The sequence below is a fragment of the Sinohyriopsis cumingii genome, chromosome 5 (assembly GCF_028554795.1).
Source record: "Sinohyriopsis cumingii isolate HCF-2022 chromosome 5, ASM2855479v2, whole genome shotgun sequence".
Lineage (NCBI taxonomy): Eukaryota > Metazoa > Mollusca > Bivalvia > Unionida > Unionidae > Sinohyriopsis > Sinohyriopsis cumingii.
In genome coordinates this window covers 74,344,997-74,368,657 of record NC_142965.1, presented here as the reverse complement: position 1 = coordinate 74,368,657, position 23,661 = coordinate 74,344,997, and the positions used below count along the sequence as shown (strand labels likewise).

Here is a 23,661-nt window from a genome sequence, read left to right as displayed (position 1 = left end):
CTTGTTTGCTGTATTTGGCTATTATTTTGAGTTCGATAATCGTTTCTGCGAGTAGTTTGCATTTTATTTTTTAAAATAAGGTCTGGCTCGAATAGTAATTTTACAGATGTAGTTATATGGATAATACCGGAAATTTAATTTTCAGTAATATCTCCATGTTAACCCATTTTCCCAGACATTTTAGTTTGCAGAACTCATTTCCGACAAATGCAAATAGTTCTATTTTTTAAATTTCATTAATGCCAGTACTTCTCTACATACATATTACTGATGCGAATGAATGCAAAGTTTTTTGGGGTGGGGGAGGTGTTTGTTTATTTTTATCTTTTATTTTTGTTGCTGTTGCTGTTACTGTTTATTTTACAAAGACATGAGTAAGTGTACAACCAAGAGTATTAAATAACATAAGACTGCGTAAATGTAAAATATTCGTACCACATATTGTGTTGGATCTAAATACTGCACAGCTAAGACAGAAGCAGCTTTTATACGCTATATCACAAAAGTACAGAATCATAATTTTTGATACAATAGCTAGACACATTTACTTCAGAGTAACCCTTTTGTATTGGCCCTGGCACCCAGATACATCACTACTTGTCAATTAGATTTTCAGATTTGCTGTTTTATAAAGATATACTGTGTTCGCTTTTACACTACGACGACACAAGGATTTTAAATACCTTTTTCCATTTTCTGCTTCAATCATTTTAACAGTTCCTTCCTGTGCTGACGCTTACTGTATTCACTTGACTTGTATTCAAACGTTTGGTCCCCTGGAAGAAAAAAAAAACAACTTTGCAACAGCTAACACTGGCGTGGTGCAATTGTAGATCAGTATTACACAACTTTATTACCATCCAATAGACCGTGGAAGTACTCGGATAGTACTTCAACACACACACACACACACACACACACACACACAAACGCTACTGTGCATATAATATCCAAATACAACGTCTGCTCCTAACCGGCGAGGAGCCGACTAGTCTGCTGTTTTTCATTTCTGCCTCTCTTCATACTTGTTGGCAAGATCTTCATGAAGGTCAATTAGTAAATATAAAATACTTTGTATCACGAATGAAGATTACATGAACTACTGTGACCGTGGGAACAAAGCACTCTGAAAGTGCTTCAACTTACCTGAATGTTACACTTATACAAACGATCTTTTTTCTACAACATTATATTCAATTATCACGTTAGCTCAGCGCAAGTTCGTACGTTGTGTATAAACTAAGGTATTATTACAAGCCATGGCTTGATTTTTTAATTTTGCAGCAGGCTAGAGCTACTCTCTTACGCAAGGTTACCATGACCAGAGAGAAGACCCGACATCATGAATCGGTACAGGCGTTGGATTACGCGACTTCCCACCTATGAGTTACATCTTAGTCCTAAGATCAGAGAGGGAAACGTGACGTGTTCTAAATCCGTCCCCACGTGGACATACAGCGAGAAGGACGTTATCCGCTAAGTTTGATTGGATCGGGTCAAATTGACATTTCAATCCGAGTTCTAACTTCTAACTAGCAAGCGAAAATTTAGTCTCGCCCAGGAGGATTGCTGAGCAATATATGGTTATTCTGAGAAAGCCACTCGTACTTTGGCGGTAAAACTTAGAGAGGAGATTCTAAGGAAGCCAATGCTTCGTAAAGGTCAGTAAGTTATTTGTTCGCTTTTTGCAGAATATATTGACTTCTAATTGTAATTATGTGTAGTATGTATACTTAATTACTAGGATCGTTTAGTGCGTATAATTACCTTTGTAGTGTTTAATTTAAATGCGTATTTGAGAAATGAGTTTGAGTATTATGTAGAGAATTGTGTAGATTGTTAGCTTGTGGTCAGAATTAATTTTGTAATTCGCTACTAGGCTACTTCGTAGTAAACTGGTGCATTTATTCATGTGATATGCTAGAATTTACACATGCTTGAATTATGAATTTGGAAAATGGTTGAAGTGTGTAAGATTAGTTAACATGGATGTATGGATATATCAGAGAATGGATATTTGAATATTTATGTACTTTGTATAAGTTGTAATGTAAAGAAATACGTCTGATTTTTGTGATATTGTTTAGTATAATGTGATTAGGAATATATACTGATGTGACGCAATTATTGATGTATGTATGTCAAGCAATTGATACCGTACTTTTATTACGACGATATTTTACCATGCAAGAACGTACGAGTATTTCGATGTGAATGAATGCGTGACAGAAGAAATTTAATAGCCGTTATCTAATCATAAGCTGTGTGTAGTGTGAGATGAGAGGGCTTAGTAACATGTTCTACCGTCCTTGTGTTTTCACAGGAAGCTTTTTAGGTGACAGAACTTCCGGTTCAGTTTAGTCCCGAGTATCTAAGAGGGAGACGGAAGTGAGACTCGCAGAACAGTCGCAGTCGACAATTCTAGTTGGGGAAGAGAGTCGAAGAAGAGGAGAAAAAGGATTCGAGGAGAAAAAATGAAGAATGGGGAGGAGTATAGAGAAGTCGAGGAAGAGAAGGAATTTCGAGAAAGCCGGGAGCAAGAGGTGAAGGAATTGGAGGAATAAGGAGAAAAGTATACACAAATGAATATAATACAAGGACAGGTGGAAATCTATCTCACACTACTAATCAAGTGATGCAGCAGGCTATTACAGGGTCGAACGGAAGGAGAATACTGAGGAAAATTTTAATCATTTGATTATTGAATTGTCCATTAAACTGTTATTCGTTAAATTTCACTTTTTGTATATTCAATCATTTAACCGTCTGTATTGCTGACTGGGGGCTCGGAGCTTTACCTCTACTTTCAATTAAGGACATATAAATAAGTACATTGTCTTAATTACTTCTTTCACTAATTTAACTTCCAACCAAAATCGAGCCTGGGTGGGACTTCTATAATAATCTAATAAAATATTGAGAGCACCCCACCCCAACCATAACACACCAACCACAGTGGCGGCATAACAAGCCGCCACACCACACCAATATTCTATTTTAAACAATCAGCTTAATAATACAATTATGTGACGTTCACCGCACGATGCAATTTTAATTTCGACATGTGACTAATTTGATGAAATTAATCTGGATATTTTGCTTCTCCCCTGCAAATAAACTTCTGTCCAAACGTCGTTTTTTGAAGAAATCGAATCTTAACCATAACGAGAGTTTTGTTTATTTAAAAAAAAACGCCCTGTTTCTAACCTCCAATTAAAATGTAAAACAAATCCTAGAAGACGCTGTACCATCCCAGCTTGTATCTCATCTGAATTCAATGTACAGTCTGCATATCGCCCTCGTCTTAGTACTTATAAATGCCCTTCTGATAGTAGTTTAAGATCATCTCGCTTTTGACAGTGGATATTCCTCACCCTCCTTGACTTGTCTACAGCACTGACACAGCATCGAACTATTTGATAAACTGACTTTTATTGTATTTTTGTATTGGTAGTTTTTTTCTAAAATCAAAGACAAGAATTCCTGCACGATATTAACCTGCATTATTGATGAATATAGACTAAAGTCAAAAAACTATTTTAAAAACCTACATACCAAGCATTTCAGTTTGCAGAATTTATTCTCTATATATTTAGAGTTCGAATCTAAAACTCAAGCCCACGCCCTCCTCCGAACAAATGAAACATTTCGGGAAACATATACACCACTCTAACCAGTCAAGCAAAACAATTTCCTGAAGTCAAGAACATTCCGGAAGTCATATAATCATATTTTCATTTCAGATGAGTCGTCTAGCACGTGCAGGACGTGTGTTATTTCTAACTGAATGCAGCAGCAAGCATTCCTTAACGCGTTTATGATGTAACATGCAGGGCCGGCGCCATACCCGACCAGACTATCTGGCGCCCTAGGCAAGGTTAGATTCTGGCGCCCCCCCCCCCCCCCGGAAAATATCAATTTCAAAATTTATAAACAATAAAAAAATTTAAAAATGCGCCCCCTGAAATCAGCGCCCTGGGCGGCTGCCTAGTTTGCCTATATGGTAGCGCCGGCCCTGGTAACATGGCATCTCTATTACTGACATTATACATGTACTAGACAATTTTTCAGTAGACATGGGATGACGCCTTATAAAATTTTGACTTGTTATTTATTAGCCATTTTATGCCACTATGGTCCTCTTATTCTATAACAATCATCTAATGCCAAGTTCAAACTACAAAGAAAAAAGTCATATAGATCTTGATTATTTCTATAACAGTCAGTCGTTTTTGGAAATGTGTGTAGATCTTATTCAAACCTGTAGAACAGTAAGGCGTTTATGGACATGTGTGTAGATCTTATTCAAACCTGTAGAACAGTAAGGCGTTTATGGAAATGTGTGTAGATCTTATTCAAACCTGTAGAGCAGTAAGGCATGTAATGAAATGTGTGTAGATCTTATTCAAACCTGTAGAACAGTAAGGCGTTTATGGAAATGTGTGTAGATCTTATTCAAACCTGTAGAACAGTAAGGCGTTTATGGAAATGTGTGTAGATCTTATTCAAACCTGTAGAGCAGTAAGGCATGTAATGAAATGTGTGTAGATCTTATTCAAACCTGTAGAACAGTAAGGCGTTTATGGAAATGTGTGGAGATCTTATTAAAACCTGAAGAACAGTAAGGCATGTTTTACGAAAAGAGAATTTCTTCACCAGCTTTTATGTGAAGATTTGTTTCGTAAACTCTAAGTCAATCCGTTTCTCGATTCCGAGAGAGAGAGAGAGAGAGAGAGAGAGAGAGAGAGAGAGAAGAAAGGAAGGAAGGAAGTTCAAGTCATTTGATGTAGTGTCACTCGATGATGAAGACGTGACTACATTCTTGGGGAATTGAAGGTACTCGGGATCGAGCTGCAAAGACAAAGCTTGTTTGAGGTTCTGGCCAGCAAAACTGGTGTCGGCCCGTGGCTGGGGTTTTTATACCAGTTTCTGAAGACAACGCCAAATATGGCGCGCTCCTAGTTCCTTGCGAAGGCCAGAATCTCAAGTGAGGCTTCGTAGTCTCTTACATATTATCGTCGAGATCTATGTACGTCATTAGACAGACAATTCTACAACGTCAGCGCGATTAGTAATAGCTTATGATTTTTTTTAGGTTTCCGCAATGCGGTACTTACATATAGTTTCTCTTTGTGTGCCGACTTTAGGATACAAGGGAAATGTATGTATAGCCGGTTCGTACTTGATCATAAGGGCGTAATCTGTATTAAGTAGTATATAATTGTAATACGAATAAATGGATTCAATCTCAATATATTTTAGTAGAAAACTGCCTCCAATATGATTTATCAATTTACTTCTAATACAATTTAATCAAAACTTACTCTTAATACAATTTAGAGGAATTTTCAATCTTGTTACTTGTACTAAAAAATTCTGTCCTAATAATACCCTCCGGTTCATTTGAGCCGAGTCCTCGAGGCTCGAGATAAAAAAAATTACATTCATAAATAGAATATAAAAGGTGACAGATCAAAACATACAATAATAAAACATTGTGAGACATATTGTAAGTTCAAAAATACATAAGAAAAACACTGCAAATACAGAGTAAAATACAAAATATACAATGAGAAAACAATACAAGTATTCATAAAATATCAAAAGGTACAATGAGAGAAAAACACTGCAAAATACTCAGTAAAATACAAAAAATACAATGACGAGTATTTTTGCAAAATATTTAATAAAATTCCAAATGCAGTGAGTAGAACATTTGACAATATCGGATAATATTCAAAAAAACTGATACAATAAAAAGATCATGGTACGACATTAAATAAAAAATCTGAAGGAAAAGATGACCAATAGGGTTTTAAAATATTTCAATAAAATTCTACGAAATCTACTTCTACAACTGGGCTTATGAAATAATTATAACACTAATGTTAGCATACATTTCTTGTTCACTTTATTTTACTTTATGTATGTGTATATTTCTCTTTTTTTATACTTTGGTTTTGTATCGGCAGAACATAATTTGAGAAGATATCTAGAATGTGTGATACGATACGGTAATATGCCAGGTAAACCAAGTAACTGTGTAACGTGTGTTCATGATGCATTCATTAAAACTGGAATTAATAATTCGTCTTAAAGGTTGGGACGAAATTGGGATATGTAGCGAATTATATAGGTCACGATCTTTACGTGTTGCTAAAAACAGTAATGCGGATCCTTTGGCGTTATTGAATAACATATATAATAGGTAGATACGATCGTTTCAATTTGATTAATAGATTCCGTAAAAACATGCGGTTTAATCAGTGTAGCAGGTACCTTGCCTGCTGCCGTGTGACTAATTTGCTGAGACTCAACCATTTGAGCAGCAATCATTTCTTCCATTCTGTAATACTTTTCACGCATGTTTTCGACAGTGACGAGCATCGCTTGCTCTAAAAATAGTAACGTTTTCGACTTTCGACCAATAGCCGTACACGTTGTGTTTATTATTTTTTTTAAAAATCGATTATTGACCTGTTGGGTATAGGAGGAGACATCGCTTCCATATCGAACAATAACATCGATAATTTATTATTATTCTATTGCGTCAGCATATTTATGTGACTTGCTAATGTTGCAACGTTTCTCATTGTTAACATTCCAAATAGGTATTTACCTATTTTATTAATGAAGGGCAAAACTTCTCTCTATGACACATTTTAACGTAGAAAAGCACCTTTCTGAATTAATTCATTCAATAACAAGATTGTTGTATTAAACTGTACATTCATTGTAAGACGTATTGCATTTAACTGTGAAAGACAATATTCGATAAATTCAACTGAACAATTCCGTGAGAGTCTGATGTAAAAGTGTGAATCCACTTATAGACTGAACCATACCATAGTGGGAGATGCTAAAGATAACTCATAGTTCAAATTGTTTTTGTTCTGATATTGCGAACCCTGAATTCAGAGTTAAAAAGAAACACTATCCTACGAACCGAATCCATATTCCATCCATACCTTAAAGAGTAAGAAAGAGGTTTAAGAGATTTGGCGCCAGAAAGAAGAAAAAGAAATAGAAGGTATGAGGAAAGAATGGAATGAAGGAGGATGTGACTATAATTATCTCTCCCATATACGAAGGAATTTCCTTCGGAATTTCATATTGAGTTCAATGACGAAATATTCGACCTAGTCGTTTGCGACGTGTTTTCGATTGTGTGCGTGTTCTGTGAAATGCTTCTTTTAATGCCTGCGAAACATTCTCCGTTGGTTGCCATGATGGCGTGGATCCATCGGTCCACTTAACCAGGTAATGTTTCTTTCCAGAAATCCATTTGGATTTTAAAAGTTTATCAACTGAGTACCATTCTGTACTATTGTCAGTTGGTGCGTCACCATTGCTCGTTTCATCATGTCGTGGCCGAGTCGACTGAGGGACTGTGTTAGCTGCATGCGTGGTTGGCGGTCGATAATCCCTAGGGTCTTTATAATGCTTAAGTCTGTTGGCGTGTACGAGTGATTTCATTTCTTTATTGTCGGAACAACGGCGTAATCTGTACGTGTTATTCGGACCTAATTGAGTGATGTAATACGGACCCTCCCATCGGGGATAAAGCTTTTTTGATAACCCTACCGGTATGTGTGCGATTTGTAAGTGTACATAATCTCCAACGCGAAAGGGCGGTTCCTTTGCTTTCTGGTCAAACCTCTGTTTTGTTGTGTCTTCCGTTTCGCGGGTGTTTGCTTTAGCTAATTCTTGAACTATTTTTAATCTTTGAATTAACTGATCTATGTATTGTTGTGTTTGTTTCTGGACAGTCTCTCGAGGTGTAAGAGACACATCTAAAGGTAAAGTCATTTCCTTACGAAATACTATGTAATAGGGCGAATAACCAGTTGAATTGACAGCTGGACTCATTCGGAATGCCATCATTATGCTGGGCAATAGCGACGGCCAATCATCTTGTTGTTTACTACAGTACGCTCGAAGCGATTGACTAATGGTGCTGTTCGTTCGTTCGCACGCGGAATTAGTTTGAGGGTGATATGAACTGGTATGGTGACGTGTTACTTGAAATAGTTCACAGAGTGCTAATACAATTTGGGACATAAAGTTTCGTCCACGATCACTGACAAGTGTTCGCGGTGCGCCATACGTGTGAATATTTCATTATACAAAACATTGCCGATGTCCGTTGCTGTTTGTGTACGTAAGGAAAAGGCTTCACACCAATGTGACAAACTATCTGTCACCAATAAGATATACTGGTAGCCTTCCTTACTTTTTGGCATGCACAAAATGTCCATGTGCCACCGAGAAAATACGTCTTCTGGGGGCAATGGGTGCAACGGGGCCTTTCGAGCATTTGTGTCCCTTTTAATGAGTTGACATTGAGAACATGATGTAATGTAATCATAAACATTTTGGTACATTTTAGGCCAAAAGTATTTTTGTTTGATAGCTTGATATGTTCTTTGGACACCTAAGTGACAACCTCCTGCTTTTGAATCGTGATAAGACAGAAGAACGTCTTGTCTCAAATTTGTTGGTAAAGCTACTTGTTTTATGAGTTGATCTGATGAAGTTTTGTGTTTTGCTCGAGGCTGGAAAAAATGATATAAGACACCATTTACGAGTTCATACTGACTTGCTTCATACGGAATAGCTTTTGCGCGACGAGTATTCTCTGGTAATATTCCTTGCTCTAAGTAAACATACATGTCCTTGAAATCAGGGCACTCGCGCTGAAATTGAGCAATATCTGGTAGTTCTGAAGGGGAATCACTGAGTGTAGTGTCATTTGTGTGTACTGCGGATAGAGTTGGAATATCTTCGTTTGTGTAGTAAAATGTAATTTCTGTTAATTCTTTTTGAATACTGTGAACAGCTGGCTCTGATTGAGTAGTCTGTGTGTCTATGTAATCTGCAGATTTCTCCGCTTCCCTGTGAGTGTTATCAGTTTGTTCGTAGTGTCGACGTGAGAGTGCGTCAGCATTTGTGTTTTTATGTCCTGGAGTGTATACGATGTCAAAGTCGTATTCTTGCAAGCGAAGTGACCAACGAATTAATCTACCTGAAGTGTGTTTAACTGTCTTAAGCCACACTAATGCTTTGTGATCTGTAATGACGGTGAATTTCTGATGTGATAGGTAAACATGATATGTTCTGATACCTTCCAAAACAGCTAAACATTCTTGTTCTGTAACTGACCATCGTTTTTCAGCGTCTGATAAAGCTCTATCACCGTAAGCTATAACATGTTCTTTGTCATCTGTCCCTATTTGAGACAAAATATACCCTAGAGCGGTGCCGCTAGCATCACATGTGAGCCTAAATGGTTTGTTAAAGTCAGGATAAGCCAAGATAGGCGCTGAAGTCAAAGCTGTCTTAAGAGTTTCAAATGCCTTTTGACACTTATCTGTCCAATGGAATGAACTGTCTTTTGTCAACAGTTTATTTAATGGTGCTGCTATGGTAGAATAACCGTGAACAAATTTTCTGTAGTAGTTGCACAAACCTAGAAAACTCCTAACATCTTTCTGTGTTTTAGGAACAGGAAATTGTGTAACTGTATTTATTTTAGATTCATCTACCTTGATACCTTTTGTTGAGAATTTATGACCAAGATAAACAACTTCAGATGCTGCAAATACACATTTTGACGGCTTAAGTGTCAAGTTTGATTGCCGCAAACGTCCAAATATAAGGTCTAAATGTTTGAGGTGTTCTTCAAATGAATTGGAAAAAATAATGGTGTCATCTATGTATGCAAGATATGTTGACCACGGTATCCCTCTAAGAACATGACTTAAAAGAACACAATAGGTGGCGGGGGCATTTCTGAGTCCATACGGCATTACATTCCATTCGTAAAGACCACGTGATGTTATGAAAGCACTCTTATGTTTTGATAATGGGTCCATAGAAATTTGCCAAAATGCCGAATTTAAATCTAAAGTACTGAAAAGACATGGCTGAGTTTGTCCAACTGCATCGATGACATCTTCTAATCGAGGAAGAGGGAAGGTCATCGGTTGTGTCACCTGATTAAGTTTCCTATAATCAATAGCAAAACGATAGTCACCATTTTTCTTTTTGACCAATACAACTGGGGATGCATAACTAGATGAACTAGGTTCAATTAATTGATGTTCTAATAATTCTTCTACCTGTCTATCAATTTCCTTATTGATGTGCGGTGCCGCACGGTAAGGTTGACAACGAACTGGCATAGAGTCACCTGTTTCGATTCGGTGTGTGAACACATTAGTATTGCCTAACTCATCTAAGTTTACTGCGAAAACATCCCTATGTTGATTCAAAAATGAATGAAGTTCTTGTTTTTGATTTTCTGTCAAATCTGAAGAGTGTAAGTCAAAATTGATTGGTTCGCGTGGTTTGCTAGATTGTGTATTCATGATATTAGGTGTGTCATTCCTATCAGAAGTGTCCTCATTAATGGTAAATATTGTTTGTGGGTCTAGTACGTCCACACATGCTAATACTGTATTGGCAGGTATTTGCATTGTCATTGGAGTTGGGTTAATAATTTGTATAAAGTTCTTCTTAGAAACTGTCAAAATTGTTGTAGCTGGAAGAATTGTAGAATTTGGCATACTATGAGTCGGTTCTAGTAAAACAGATGTTCCCTTGGGAATTCTACTGATACTTATTGCATTTGTACTAACTGAGTTAGGTTGGATCATTGTGTGTTTTGTGGCGCGTGCCAGACCAGCCTGGTTATGAATCAAATTTATGGTTACCGTATCGTCTAACAAGGAGAGCGTTTGTGTATCTAGATTCACGACTGCTTTGTATTTAGTCAAAAAGTCAATACCTAAAATAATCGAATGATTTAAATTAGGTACAACATAGAATGAGTGAGAGAAGCGTATGCCTCCTATTTTCAAATTGAGTTGAACCATACCTGAAACACTATGACGTTCACCACCGGCTCCTACAATTTTGGAAAAATTTGATGGTTTGTAGTGACTTGAATTCAAACCTACGCGGTAAAGAAATTTTTCATTAATTGCTGATATATTTGCGCCTGAATCAACAAGTGCATTAGTTATCTTGTCTCTGACATAGGTAGGGATGAGATTTTTATGAATTGGCACTACCAAACTAACTTGGGGCTGTCGAGTTCGCTTGTGGAAAGATTGTGTCCCTTTATTTGGCGCGAATTCATATTGTTGTTGTGATGAGAAGCACACTCGTGAAAAATGACCTGTTTTATGACAAGAGTGACATTGTTTATTTCGTGGACGACATACGCGACGTGATTTACAGAGTCTACCACATCCAAGACAGTATTTTTGGGTACGACTATGTGGTTGTGATTGGTAGCGCGCACTATGAGGTAATTGATATGTGTAGTTATCGCGAGAATAGTGTACTGAGCTGCAGGAAAATTTTGGAATTGTGGCTGGCTGGTAAGACAAGGTCTCACTGGATAGTTTCGTATTTTGACACCCCCCTATTTTTTAGGCTTGGAAATAGGTTGGCTTGTTGGTGACTGCCTGTCACAGTTAGATTTGCATTGGAGATCAAATGCGTAACTCGGGCTGCAAATGAGCTGTCGACTTGGCTTACGTATTTTTGTGTGTCTGCTACAGAGGTAAATATCTAAAAATCTAGATGGTTGAGGGGTGATGAAAAGTATGCTAATTTGTTATAGTACTAGTGAACTTTATTCATGCATAAGGCACATACTGATTCTTTTAGCTGCCTTGTCACAGAAAAATATTCAAAATAGCTATTTCTTGTCAAAAATGAATGTAAAATTTAGGGGTTGGTGGCAGTGTTGGTTCAGTATAAAAACCACCAGTTGCATCAGGAATTAACCTGATTACTGCAGTCAAAATCTCACATGTATGCTTTCTACAAAAATCATTAGTTTTTTTTTTTTTTGTATCTTCAGTGTAAAATTATTGTCACTTTTCTGTAATTGGTCATCGTCGGATGAAAATTCACCAGATAAACTGTCCAGTGAGACCCAAGTTATGATGTTGAGACCGAAATGGTTCCTTATTGACATGTACAAAAGATTGAGAGAATGAATTGTTTTCTATATTCTGTTCTGAGTTGACTGCTTTAATTTTATCTTTAAGTTGTTTAAGTTCCTCTAAAATTCCGTCAAGTGTAGGCCAATCATAGTTATCAGTGGTGGCAATAGATTTCTCTGCTAAATTTGCGGCTTGACGTAAATCATCCATATTTTTGGGGTTTTTATTCAATACAATTTGTCTAATGGCTGGTTTTAAACCTTGAGCTGCGACTGATAACAATATTTGATCTGGGATAGTTTGGTTATTTGCAATTTGTAAAAGACGACTTAAATAGTCCATAACCGTTTTAGAAGACTCTTGGCGAGTTTGTAAAATTGATAGATCTAAAATGATATCGTTAGTGTGAAATCTGCTTTAAATGCAGTGACTAGGTCGTGCCAATTGGTTATGTCATTTTCCGGTGAGGTATCATACCAAATTTTAGCATGCCCCTGAAGGTGAAAAGGAAAAGCATTTAGAACTTTATCTTCTGATAGTTCATAAAACTTAGCCCATCGTATAAAATGATTTAACCATTTAACAGGATTCTGGGATTGGTCACCTTTAAAAATATCTAATGTGATAACAGACATACCTGTATGTGAGAATCTGATGTTTCCAAAGACAAATTGCACTCCAAGAAAAACTGTCTATATAATTATGAGTCACATTAACTGAAGTCAGAATGTTCTAGGCACTGACAGTATATGTTATGTCCAATTAGTTTTCCAAGTAAGAGTTCTGTTAGGATTCTTTAGAACTGGCGGAGGTCACTGAGGCCTGCTACTGCTGAACTTGTGTTATGTGGGGCTTTCTTCGGTAGTCGTCTGCTTAAAGGAGACTAGAAATCAAAATTTTCCTTTTGCGTATGTAATTATCTACAGATTTTAATTCGACTGCAATGTTTGTAAATTAAATATCGTAAGCGGGTAGTGATTATAGTGCGTGGAAGATAACACGATTCCGTAAATTGCCGAGTTTTTCCGAGTTTTGATGAGACGACAGATCACGTGGTACCGTGACACTATACTAGCCAGTCCTCGAATACAAACATAAACATTGGCGAGCAAGGCAGAGAGGAGACCACATTTGGGTTGCACATTCAAAAGTTGAATCTGCAGTCTGATATAATAGTTTATGTACTGTACTGGTAAGTGCTAAAAGAAATTTGTTAGGCACAGGCCCCGGGCTGGTGACTTAAATAAACTAAAAGTCCTGAATGAAATCCCACAAGCCGGGACAGTTCATACCTGTCAACTCTCAAGTCGGGAGAAAAACCTCCCAATTTTGAGGGTATTTCCTCATCTACCTCCCGATCTCGTAATGTCTCTCAATTTTGCGCAGCGAAGTCCCGATTATTACATTATGTCTGTCAATTTTCATTTGTCAGAAGAAAAAAACCCAACCCCAAACCATTTTTAAATATAACGTATGCAATCCACAGTCTAAACTGCCACACTGCAGACATCGTAGCGATATGACTGAAAAATTGTTAAAGCTACGTTAAAAATTCAAATCACACGCACACACGTCTAAATCCGGCACTGGACGAAATAATTAATATCATACAACAGTTTTTTTCTTCTTTTTTTCTTCTTCAGATAATAGAACGTGAAGATTAAACATTATTCAAGTAAATTTCAGATATTTTTAAACAACTACAACAGTACTAACGTAAAAAAAATATAAATGAATAAAATTGTCACCAATTAGCTTAAATGAATGATCACTTTGAAATTTTCTCTGCAAAGAAAATCGCATCTCGATTTCCGCCAAAGAAACTCGGCCAGTTAACACCTGACATTCCTCTACCGTATATGAAAAGTTTAATTACCATGATTAAATTACAAGGAATAAAACAAAATATACCATGCAGTATATGTGGCCCCAAAGAACTAATTCTGAATAAATATTTTATTCAGCAAACAGTGTTACATGCATTAAGTCTTAAACCTAAGGAAATAAGGTGGGGCATAAAACTTGAGAAAAACAGTTGCCACATGTACGGTAACTTGTGACTGCAGATTTGAACTGTTAAAATGAAGTCCATGGCATCGTAGGTAACAACAAAATAGGCATCGTTTATTTGGTAATCAATTGCTGGTGCTTACACATACACACACTGTCGAACATGGTTTCTTGGAATTATGTCCGAAGGGCAGTCCTTTTCACAAGATCAATGCAAGGATAAGGATTATGTTCATTAGTCACACCGGCTTTATTGTTTGCGTCCTTAAATCAAAACTTTAGCTATTTTGCAATTTAGCCAGAACTGACCAGAATATGCAAAAGGGGCTTGTCGTGGGGGAATAATAAGGCGTATCACAGGGAGAAAAGGCACGTCAGATGGGCGGTCGCACATTGGGGCAAGGGGGGGGGGGTCAATAGCCCCCCTCCCGTTCTATTGTCAGACAGTTAATGTGAAACTTTGACCTTTTTTTTTTAATCGCTGCTTTTTAAACTGCCCAAGGAATAGTCTTATATCAGTTCCAATTATTACAGATTACCGTTTATGCATACTACATGTATACAATGCATTTTTTTTAATTAAATTTTTAATTTTTATAAGATTACTGAAAATTGTGTTTTCTCGAAACACGACAGGTTTAGAATCTTATTTTTAGCAAAGCTTCCATTTGATTAAAATCAAATCTAAATTTCACCTAGGACAGTGGTGATTTGATTTAGATTGTGCCGTGTTAAGGCATGTATGTCAACATCTTGAAAATACATTTACTCATTTCACCAGCGCGATCAAAGTTTCCTCAGGCAAACAATTTTTGTTTCGACAAACCTGACGGGCACCTCACTTTGAATACGGGATGGGCCGGAACTAAAACCAGAAGGGGCCCAGGATGTCGGGCTATCAGATTTGTTTTTAGCACTGCTGGTGTAGATAAAAGATATGTGGATTGATTGTTGCATTTTGTGGTCACTTACTCGTCCTTCTGCCTATTTTCGTAACTCACACGTTTAACACTTTTCCCAGGATTTAAAATGTCCAAAGGTATTTCTGGAACAGCGCCAACTTTTAGTCTAGGCCTAGCATTTGCGTATCTTTGAGCTGCCATTTTTTCATGATCCCTCTCGTAACATTCCTTTGAGAAATGTAACGAGCACATAGTGCTGTATGGTGTTGCTTTGAAATTAACTCGTTTGTAATAATGTACCCATTCTTTCATTATGCCTTTATCTTTCGGAAAAGAATTTTTTTATGTCCACAGGCTTTTCTTAATGTTCTATTACACCCGTAAGCAACGCAAAACGGTATTGTCTTTTACTCTGGCAACTCCCACTTGGGCTGCTGGAGTCGCTACTATGACGTCACATCCCGAAAGTAACCGAATAGGCGCGGAAATTTTGCATACGAGGTCACGGAAATTCAGCTGCTAGAAGATAGGCCAATATTTAAATATTGGCATTACGGTCGCAGATGATACTTCAGAATAAGGTTTTCTGCTATAGTACTTTTATTATTATTCTATATTTCCATTGGTTTCTGGTCTCCTTTAATGTACTGGCTTTAGTTTTCAATCGTCGTCTGCGTAGTATCAAGGGAACCATTGTCGAATGGAGTGTGAATCACTGGAACTGACAGAGTGTTGGTAACGGCGTACACCTGTTACTGGGAAGTTGCAGTTAGTTGCTGGACATTCAAGCAGGAGCGAAGTAGAATGAACCACGGATCGGCCATGTGGATAGATTAGTGCTGTAGCTGTTCTATGCGAGGCGGCTGCATACATAAGCGACATGAGGTCTGCTAGTCGTAAAGGATTTGGTGCGAGTCTCTCTAGTGGATCATCATTATGCTGAGTGACACTTTATCCATGTTTTTTTTTCACTTCATCTTATTCTCCACCAACTTTTACGAAAAGAGAATTTCTTCACCAGCTTTTATGTGAAGATTTGTTTCGTAAACTCTAAGTCAATCCATTTCTCAATTCCGAGAGAGAGAGAGAGAGAGAGAGAAGAAAGGAAGGAAGTTCAAGTCATTTGATGTAGTGTCACTCGATGATGAAGACGTGACTACATTCTTGGGGAATTGAAGGTACTCGGGATCGAGCTGCAAAGACAAAGCTTGTTTGAGGTTCTGGCCAGCAAAACTGGTGTCGGCCCGTGGCTGGGGTTTTTATACCAGTTTCTGAAGACAACGCCAAATATGGCGCGCTCCTAGCTCCTTGCGAAGGCCAGAATCTCAAGTGAGGCTTCGTAGTCTCTTACATATTATCGTCGAGATCTATGTACGTCATTAGACAGACAATTCTACAACGTCAGCGCGATTAGTAAAAGCTTATGATTTTTTTTAGGTTTCCGCAATGCGGTACTTACATATAGTTTCTCTTTGTGTGCCGACTTTAGGATACAAGGGAAATGTATGTATAGCCGGTTCGTACTTGATCATAAGGGCGTAATCTGTATTAAGTAGTATATAATTGTAACACGAATAAATGGATTCAATCTCAATATATTTTAGTAGAAAACTGCCTCCAATATGATTTATCAATTTACTTCTAATACAATTTAATCAAAACTTACTCTTAACACAATTTAGAGGAATTTTCAATCTTGTTACTTGTACTAAAAAATTCTGTCCTAATACATGTAATGAAATGTGTGTAGATCTTATTCAAACCTGTAGAACAGTAAGGCATTTATGGAAATAATAGATAGATCTTATATTGATTTGTCCCCCTCACGTTTGACTTAAAAATGTGACATTGGACATTAAGATATAAAAGACAACAGTGTATTTGTTTTGATATTAATTGTTTTGTTGTACTTTTTGTATTGTTGTTTCGAGGGGGTTGGGGTCTTCTTTTTTCCTCAGATTAAATATACCATACGATTTCAATTAATACATGATTTCAACGATTTCTGCACAAAGTTGAGAGGATTCCCAGTCTAAAGTTGAGTCAAGAGGTGGCCCTATCACTTGAAATATTACATACAATATATTATGTTGTAAGTATTCCTTCACTATGTTAAAAATAGACACTCCTGTTTGCATTTTTGCTCACGATTACATAAACTACAGATATGGACTAGATTCGTTTGGCAGCTTTTCATTGAACAAATAAGTTCTTTATTGAGGATACAAGCCTTACTCGCCATTGGGGGACCCGCATTGGGGCAAGGAGGGGGCAGGGGGCGCTTGCCCCCCCCCCCCCCACTCCGATTTAACCTCATAACATATTTGGTCCTACATCTCTAAAACTTAGTAGCTGACACCTACATGGTTGCTTTCCCACAAATAATTGTGCGGGCTCCTTTGCTTACCGAATTAAACACCAAAGTACAGTAATCGACCTGAGCTAATGCAATGATAGGATTCGAACTCGCGTGTTGATTATCAAATCGGGCAAGCTTATTACTGAGCACTTCCTCTAGTAGCAATCATTCCTCGCTTCATGTTTATACAAAGTATAACCAACGTAGTTTCTTGCATATGCCATCGTTATGCTAATAGACTCTTGGGGTGGGGTGTCATTTCCAAAAGGGGAGGGGGTGAATAATGTACATCACTGTTTGACAGAAAACGTTCATAAATTAAGTTATTTTGATTTTTTAACAGTAGTTGGATTACTCGTGTATTATTTAATTTATTTGGATCTACCCTAACGGATACATAAGGATATATAAGCCTCAATAAGATATAAATGTTAGGTGGGTTACTGCGCTATGTATACCTGACCATTTTAAACAAAAGCATGTGTAATATATTCTCTCTTGCTGAACAAGGACTGCATAAGTAAAGATAGCGTAGTGATAGTGTGAAATGTAATGTGCATTATCTCTAAGTGGAACTTTGTTGATAGAAGCGTTGTGAACTTGCCAGGTATTGTATTCGCACTTAATCCCATTTATTTGTATTATTTGTATTTATATGTCGAATTAAAAAGTAAAAAGTATCAGGGACATAAACATGCATAAAACGTATTCAATTCATTCATCAATTTATATTTACTAACCTGATCATCGTCAGATAGTCCTACACACTGTCAAATGGAGGAATTCTTTATTCAAACGGGAGTTTCTTTAGTAACACGGTCGCCATATTGGAAAGGGAGAGTCTATGTTTTCAAGCAACTGTTGTGATGCGGTTCGCCGTTCTTCATTATCCCAACAATTCCGTAGATTTTGGATTCAGATCTATTTGAATATGTATATAGAGAGTTCTTCATTTTTTTATCAATTTGATTTAGAAATATTACAAGAGACGTTACACATATTGCATGGAGACGATACATTTTTTACTGAAAAAGAATGTTCTAGAAACCAGAAAAGGACAGTGAGCAGTCTTTCTGCTTGCTTTTCATCGCGAGCTTCAGTTTGATTTGAAACGCCAATAAGTTGACAGTATCAGCCCCCATCCTCACCCCCGGACGAAACGATAAATAAAACGACTAAGTTTTGTGCAACTTGTGTATCAGTGATGCTTTTCGTATTTAAAATCGATGGGGAGGACGGTTACAAACAAACGGAAGGGTGGGCGAATGCTATAGAACTATTTCTTTCATTCTTCAGCATTGTCCACACACAGACACACACAAACACACACACACATGCATACATACATACATACATACATACATACATACATACATACATACATACATACATACATTCTCGCTTTTGATCTCTATTCACAGGTTTAAGTATATTCACTGTTCTAGATCACTGGCTTTTTGGTAAGTCTTTCATTTCCGATTAATTGAGTCTCATATAAATAAACGTTTACTTTCAACACCAGACAGTCCTCAAACACGAGTTTGTGCATCCATGCTTGAAGTTGTCGTTAAGTAAGCACAAATTTCAACATACGCTCAGACCTAATATGTGGCATAAAATATCAAGACAAGGTCTCACCTTAGAAAACGAAGATTTTTTTAAAAAATAATATCTTTTCGACAAAACGATAAAATAGAAAAATGACACGCCAGTAATATTCATTGCATTACTTTTGACTAATTTGAGGAAAGGTCGATATACCAGTTATAAAAGGGAATGATACTCTTATCTCGGGTTACATGCAATCAGCAGATATAGAAATGGGTGGTGGGGTCTAACTCTTTTGTCAGATATCATACTGGGAGACTTCCTTCAAAAGCGATCCGACAATTCCATTCAAAGACTTATATGTTTTAGAATAAAGGGGGAAAAAAGCCCAATATTTTCAAGTATGAAGATTAAAAAAGCACATCTTAAGACTGACCAAAAGTACCTATCGTACAACACAATCGTGTGTTTTTAGTCGCTTAACTTTGAAGCTATAAATGCTAGGAATGGACGAATCTTCCTACGCTAGAACTGAAAACGATTTCCTATATAATTTATTGATTTGGTGAAACACTTATGTAACATGTTTGAAGAAGAAAAATCTATTTTCAACTATCGGAATTTGTAATAACCAGAATGACGCATTCATAGCTATACAAACTTATATTATCGGCATCTTTATTCCTTGATAGATGATGGAACAAGGGTCTTGGAAACATTACAAACATCGCGAAATTACGTCGCGTAGTATAGTGTCCCTTTCAGTCCCCAAAATACTAAACCTTTCATAGTATATAGAATTTGTTTAAACAAATCTAGGTACCCGATTATTTTTTAAATTCTCTTCCGTCTTACACTGAAGTCTGGAGTCACAACTCAAACAAATGGTAATGTTTATAGATACGCGTATGGTATATAACTGTCAACACTGAATAATATATATATTTTAAAGCACAAGGTCATTTCAATAGAACTTCACACACTGACTACAGAAAAATTCCGTAACTGTGATATATATATATGTAGTTGTGTAATCATAAACAGAAGACTCGTACTTACAAAATGTCCGTAAACCCCTTAAAATCTCGTCTTCCCGAATTTGTGGGTGTGTTCTCTCCTTGTCAGATACTTAGGTAACCTCCCCCAGGTAAAGTCCTCTCGCTACAAACAAAACGACCAATCACTGCGGAGAATATTAAAAGCATATAGATTAGCTGAGTTAAAAATAAATGACACTATATAGCTGATACTGTTTTCCTTGCAAACAATTACTTCAAGGACGTTTCGAGAGGGCTCGAATGACTCCAGTTGCGATATGTAAGTAGTAATGTGAGGTACTAAGGGTCTCGACTGCAATACAAATTACGCCGTAGGTTTACATTGTGCGTCGATATGGATATTTAAGGGAAATTAACAGTATGGGGATATACGGGATCCAACGGGAATTTAACATTGTGGGTTGAAATTGATGTCTAGTAGAAATGTATTTTAAAAATCACTCTACTAAGCTGAAAAATATGTGGAGTCAAACAGGAATTTAACGTTTGACCGATATTTGAGTGTTAAATATTAATCTAAAATCCAGTATCAAGTAGACTACTATCCAACACTTAGTTATCTAATATCTACTGTCCAACACCCTAAATTTATTATCCAACAGGCAGTGTCTAGTGACTAAAACTGACTTATTTTCAGCACTCAGTATTACACTATCCAACACCCTTCATGAACAATCCCAACACTAATTTTGGCCACGATATAGCCCTCGTTCAGTACGTCTTCTTAGGGTTTGACTCCATTTCCAGTATCCGACCCAGGAGGTGTTCCATTCTGCCCATTGAATATATTGCCTCACTCAACCTTCCTACTGTGCACTGTTGGCTAGCCATTCTTCTTTGTGGACCAGTCAATTATGATCACCAAAACTGGCGAACGCACCGCTTTATGCACTTTAAGTGCTGATGTAAGGGAAAGAATCCTTTAAATGTAGAGGCGAGTACGTGAAGAAAACATCACGAGATGTAGCACAAAATGCAAATCAATAGAAATCATGTCAGCCTAAAAGAAACGACCCGGATTAATAATTTTACATAAACCTACTATCTCTAAGACTGAGATACTTTGATACACAGGGGCGGGAGTGATTATACATCCATAGATAAAGTATCACACTGAAAAAGGGGATTTAAGTTTTATGCACGGGATTCGTGGAAGACAAAGACATACTGACAGACTTTGATACACAAGGGTGGGAGTGCATATATATAGTATCACACTGGGAGAAGAGGTTTAAGTTTAGCTTTTGTAGGAGACAAAGACGTTCTCAAACGTAAAGCCGATTGCTAGCAATGACTAAGTAGTATGTGTGTTCTTAGATACACGAGTTTCCTGAAAATGGTCGTTTTATTATTGTCCTCGATCGTTGATGTTATCGACGATATCCAGGATGACTAAACTTCATTATTGGCCTCACAATACAATATGGTCGTCTCCTTTTTGCAAGAGACAGTGAGCCCTTAATAATACCCATCTCTCTCCACATTTGTCCTTATTCTCCTTTTCTTAGTGGTGCTGATGTTGTCTCATCTCTTTTTTTCCCCCATAGTACGTTTTACGTCCTTGGCGTGTACATGTATTCAGAATCGGCTTCGATATGTCCTTTGAATTCTAGAGCAAATCCGAGTGTTTAAAACTAGTCGTAAAACAAATGATCCACGTTGCTTGCAGAAATCTTGGCACCTAGAGCCTTATTTTGACACACAGCTTGTATCTGTCATAGTCATTCCCGTGAACCAGTTTTCATATACTATCCTGAAAGCAACAGTTTAAATGTGTTGAAATAATCAGTCGCTTGAGTTTCCCTTAAATCTTGACAAACTCTCTACGAATTCTCTCCACTACTAAAGTCTTACACGAGCATTATAATTTGACCGACCAACCGATGGTAGCGAAAGCACGGAGACCACCTTGAACGTTCAAGGAAGGTTATAGGTTCTTGTGGTATCCAGACTGGTTTGTGAGTGCATATTTGACTTCGATATATCGACACATTATGCCGAATGATACATACAGCAGTTACAAATTGCACATAACTCAGTTTGGACAAATGAAAACTCAAGAAAGGATGTTTCTAAGAAAGCATTATATAATTATTAGAATTAGTGGTATGGGGCAATCCATTTAGTTAGTATTTTACGAACAGGATTTCTTCACCAGCTTTTATGTGAAGATTTGTTTCGTAAACTCTTAAGACAATCTGTTTCCAAAATCAGAGAGAGAGAGAGAGAGAGAAGAAAGGAAGTTCAATCCTCTTGAAAGAGGTGTCACTTGAAGATGTTGGAAATACAGCTACATGATGGGGAAGCTTGGCATGAGAGAGCACACGGGTCGAACTGCAAAGACAAAAGTCTGTTTGAGCTTCTGGCCAGCAAAACTTTATTGAAATACTCAACATATAAACTTACATTTCAACATCAAACTACAACAAGCTCAATTTACGGATATAAGAGATACATATAAAACTACGATATTCTTTTACTTACCAACACCATACTTGCATAATAACTGCCGTTTAGAAAGTAATACAGATAACTAAATATCGAATAAATTCACGATAGCAAAAGAATCTAAAATTCAATATTTCAGACTAATATCGTAATTGAAATATATGTTACTGAATTAATTCTAAAATGTCAACATATTAAACTCTATTATTCAAAGAGTATTTTATTTCTAAATTAACTATTACTGAGAATGAAGTTTGTAGCGAACGTTGCTTTTACTATAATCAATAATATAATTACAAGCAAATACAGGTTCTTCAAACAATTAAACTTTCCGATACATTATATTAAAGAATAGCAAAGAAATATTAAAATAATCTAATGTTTAAACATACTGATGTTAGGTTAACATCTTAGCACTAAACATTCTTGTAACACTAAAAAGTCTTATACTATGAAAAGTTGTACGTAGATCATAATCTTACCTGTAAAGACAGAAGTCTGTTTGAGCTTCTGGCCAGCAAAACTGGTGTCAGCCCGTGGCTGGGGCTTTATATACCAGTTTCTTAAGACAAAGCCAAATATGGGTATGAGTCTTAGTTCTTTTGCGTTGGCCAGAATCTCAAAACGAGGCTTCGTAGTCTCTACACATTATCGTCTGGGTCTATGTACATTATTACGTAGGTACTTCTGCAAGATCAGCGCATTTGCCCTCTAGAAAAATCTATGGAATCTGTCTAGTTCATCTATTTACGTAACCTAGCGAATGTACTTTTTTCTGACTTGAGATACAGGGCAATGTATGTATAAGACGGTTCGTACTTGATCATAAGAGCGTAATCATTGTTGAATAGTAGTATATAATTGTAACACGAATAAATGGATTCAATCTCAATATATTTTAGTAGAAAATTGCTTCCAATATGATTTATCAATTTACTTCTAATACAATTTAATCAAAACTTACTCTTAATACAATTTAGAGGAATTTTTCAATCTTGTTACTTGTACTAAAAAATTCCGTCCTATTAAGTACGCAAAAATCTGGCAAAGCTTGACGACCCCACCCACCCACCCCCCGTACACATGCGTATCTTTTTAAACCCCCACCTGCGTAGGTATGCTTTACGCACCACCACCACCACCAAAAAAAAAAACAGTTCTATAGAACGGCCTATATTTAATCCACGCATAAACCATAAAGGATTAATAATATTAACGTGTTTAATAGAATAGATAGTCCACCGGCGTTGAATATCTAGCTGCATCAAAGAAATAAGCTGCGTAGCTTTAAATAGTTTGTCTAGTGTCCGCTAAAATTCAAACGCGGACTGAACGGGTTAGGTATTAGACAAATCTCTCCCCTCCACCCCGTACGC

At 36.9% G+C, this 23,661-nt stretch overlaps 1 protein-coding gene across 9 annotated transcripts in view; it reads right to left on the bottom strand.

Moving 5' to 3' along the window:
- The window catches only part of LOC149799454 (uncharacterized), a 43,920-nt gene extending 23,900 nt beyond the window's left edge, over positions 1-20,020 (bottom strand). For 4 of the 9 annotated variants that reach the window (XR_016421178.1, XR_016421179.1, XM_089958806.1 and 1 more), the window contains exons 1-3: positions 19,839-20,019; positions 17,972-18,152; positions 684-776 (exon numbers count right to left, since the gene is read on the bottom strand). Coding sequence is in view for 2 of the 9 variants with exons in the window: in XM_089958810.1 (XP_089814936.1) it covers positions 684-693 (10 nt within the window). In the remaining 7 variants the exon portion in view is untranslated. Of the gene's footprint in view, positions 1-683; positions 777-17,971; positions 18,153-19,838 lie in introns of all 9 variants that reach the window. The other 5 variants (XM_089958809.1, XM_089958810.1, XM_089958808.1 and 2 more) reach the window with 3 other exon arrangements.
- Between the last annotated feature and the right edge of the window lie 3,641 nt (positions 20,021-23,661).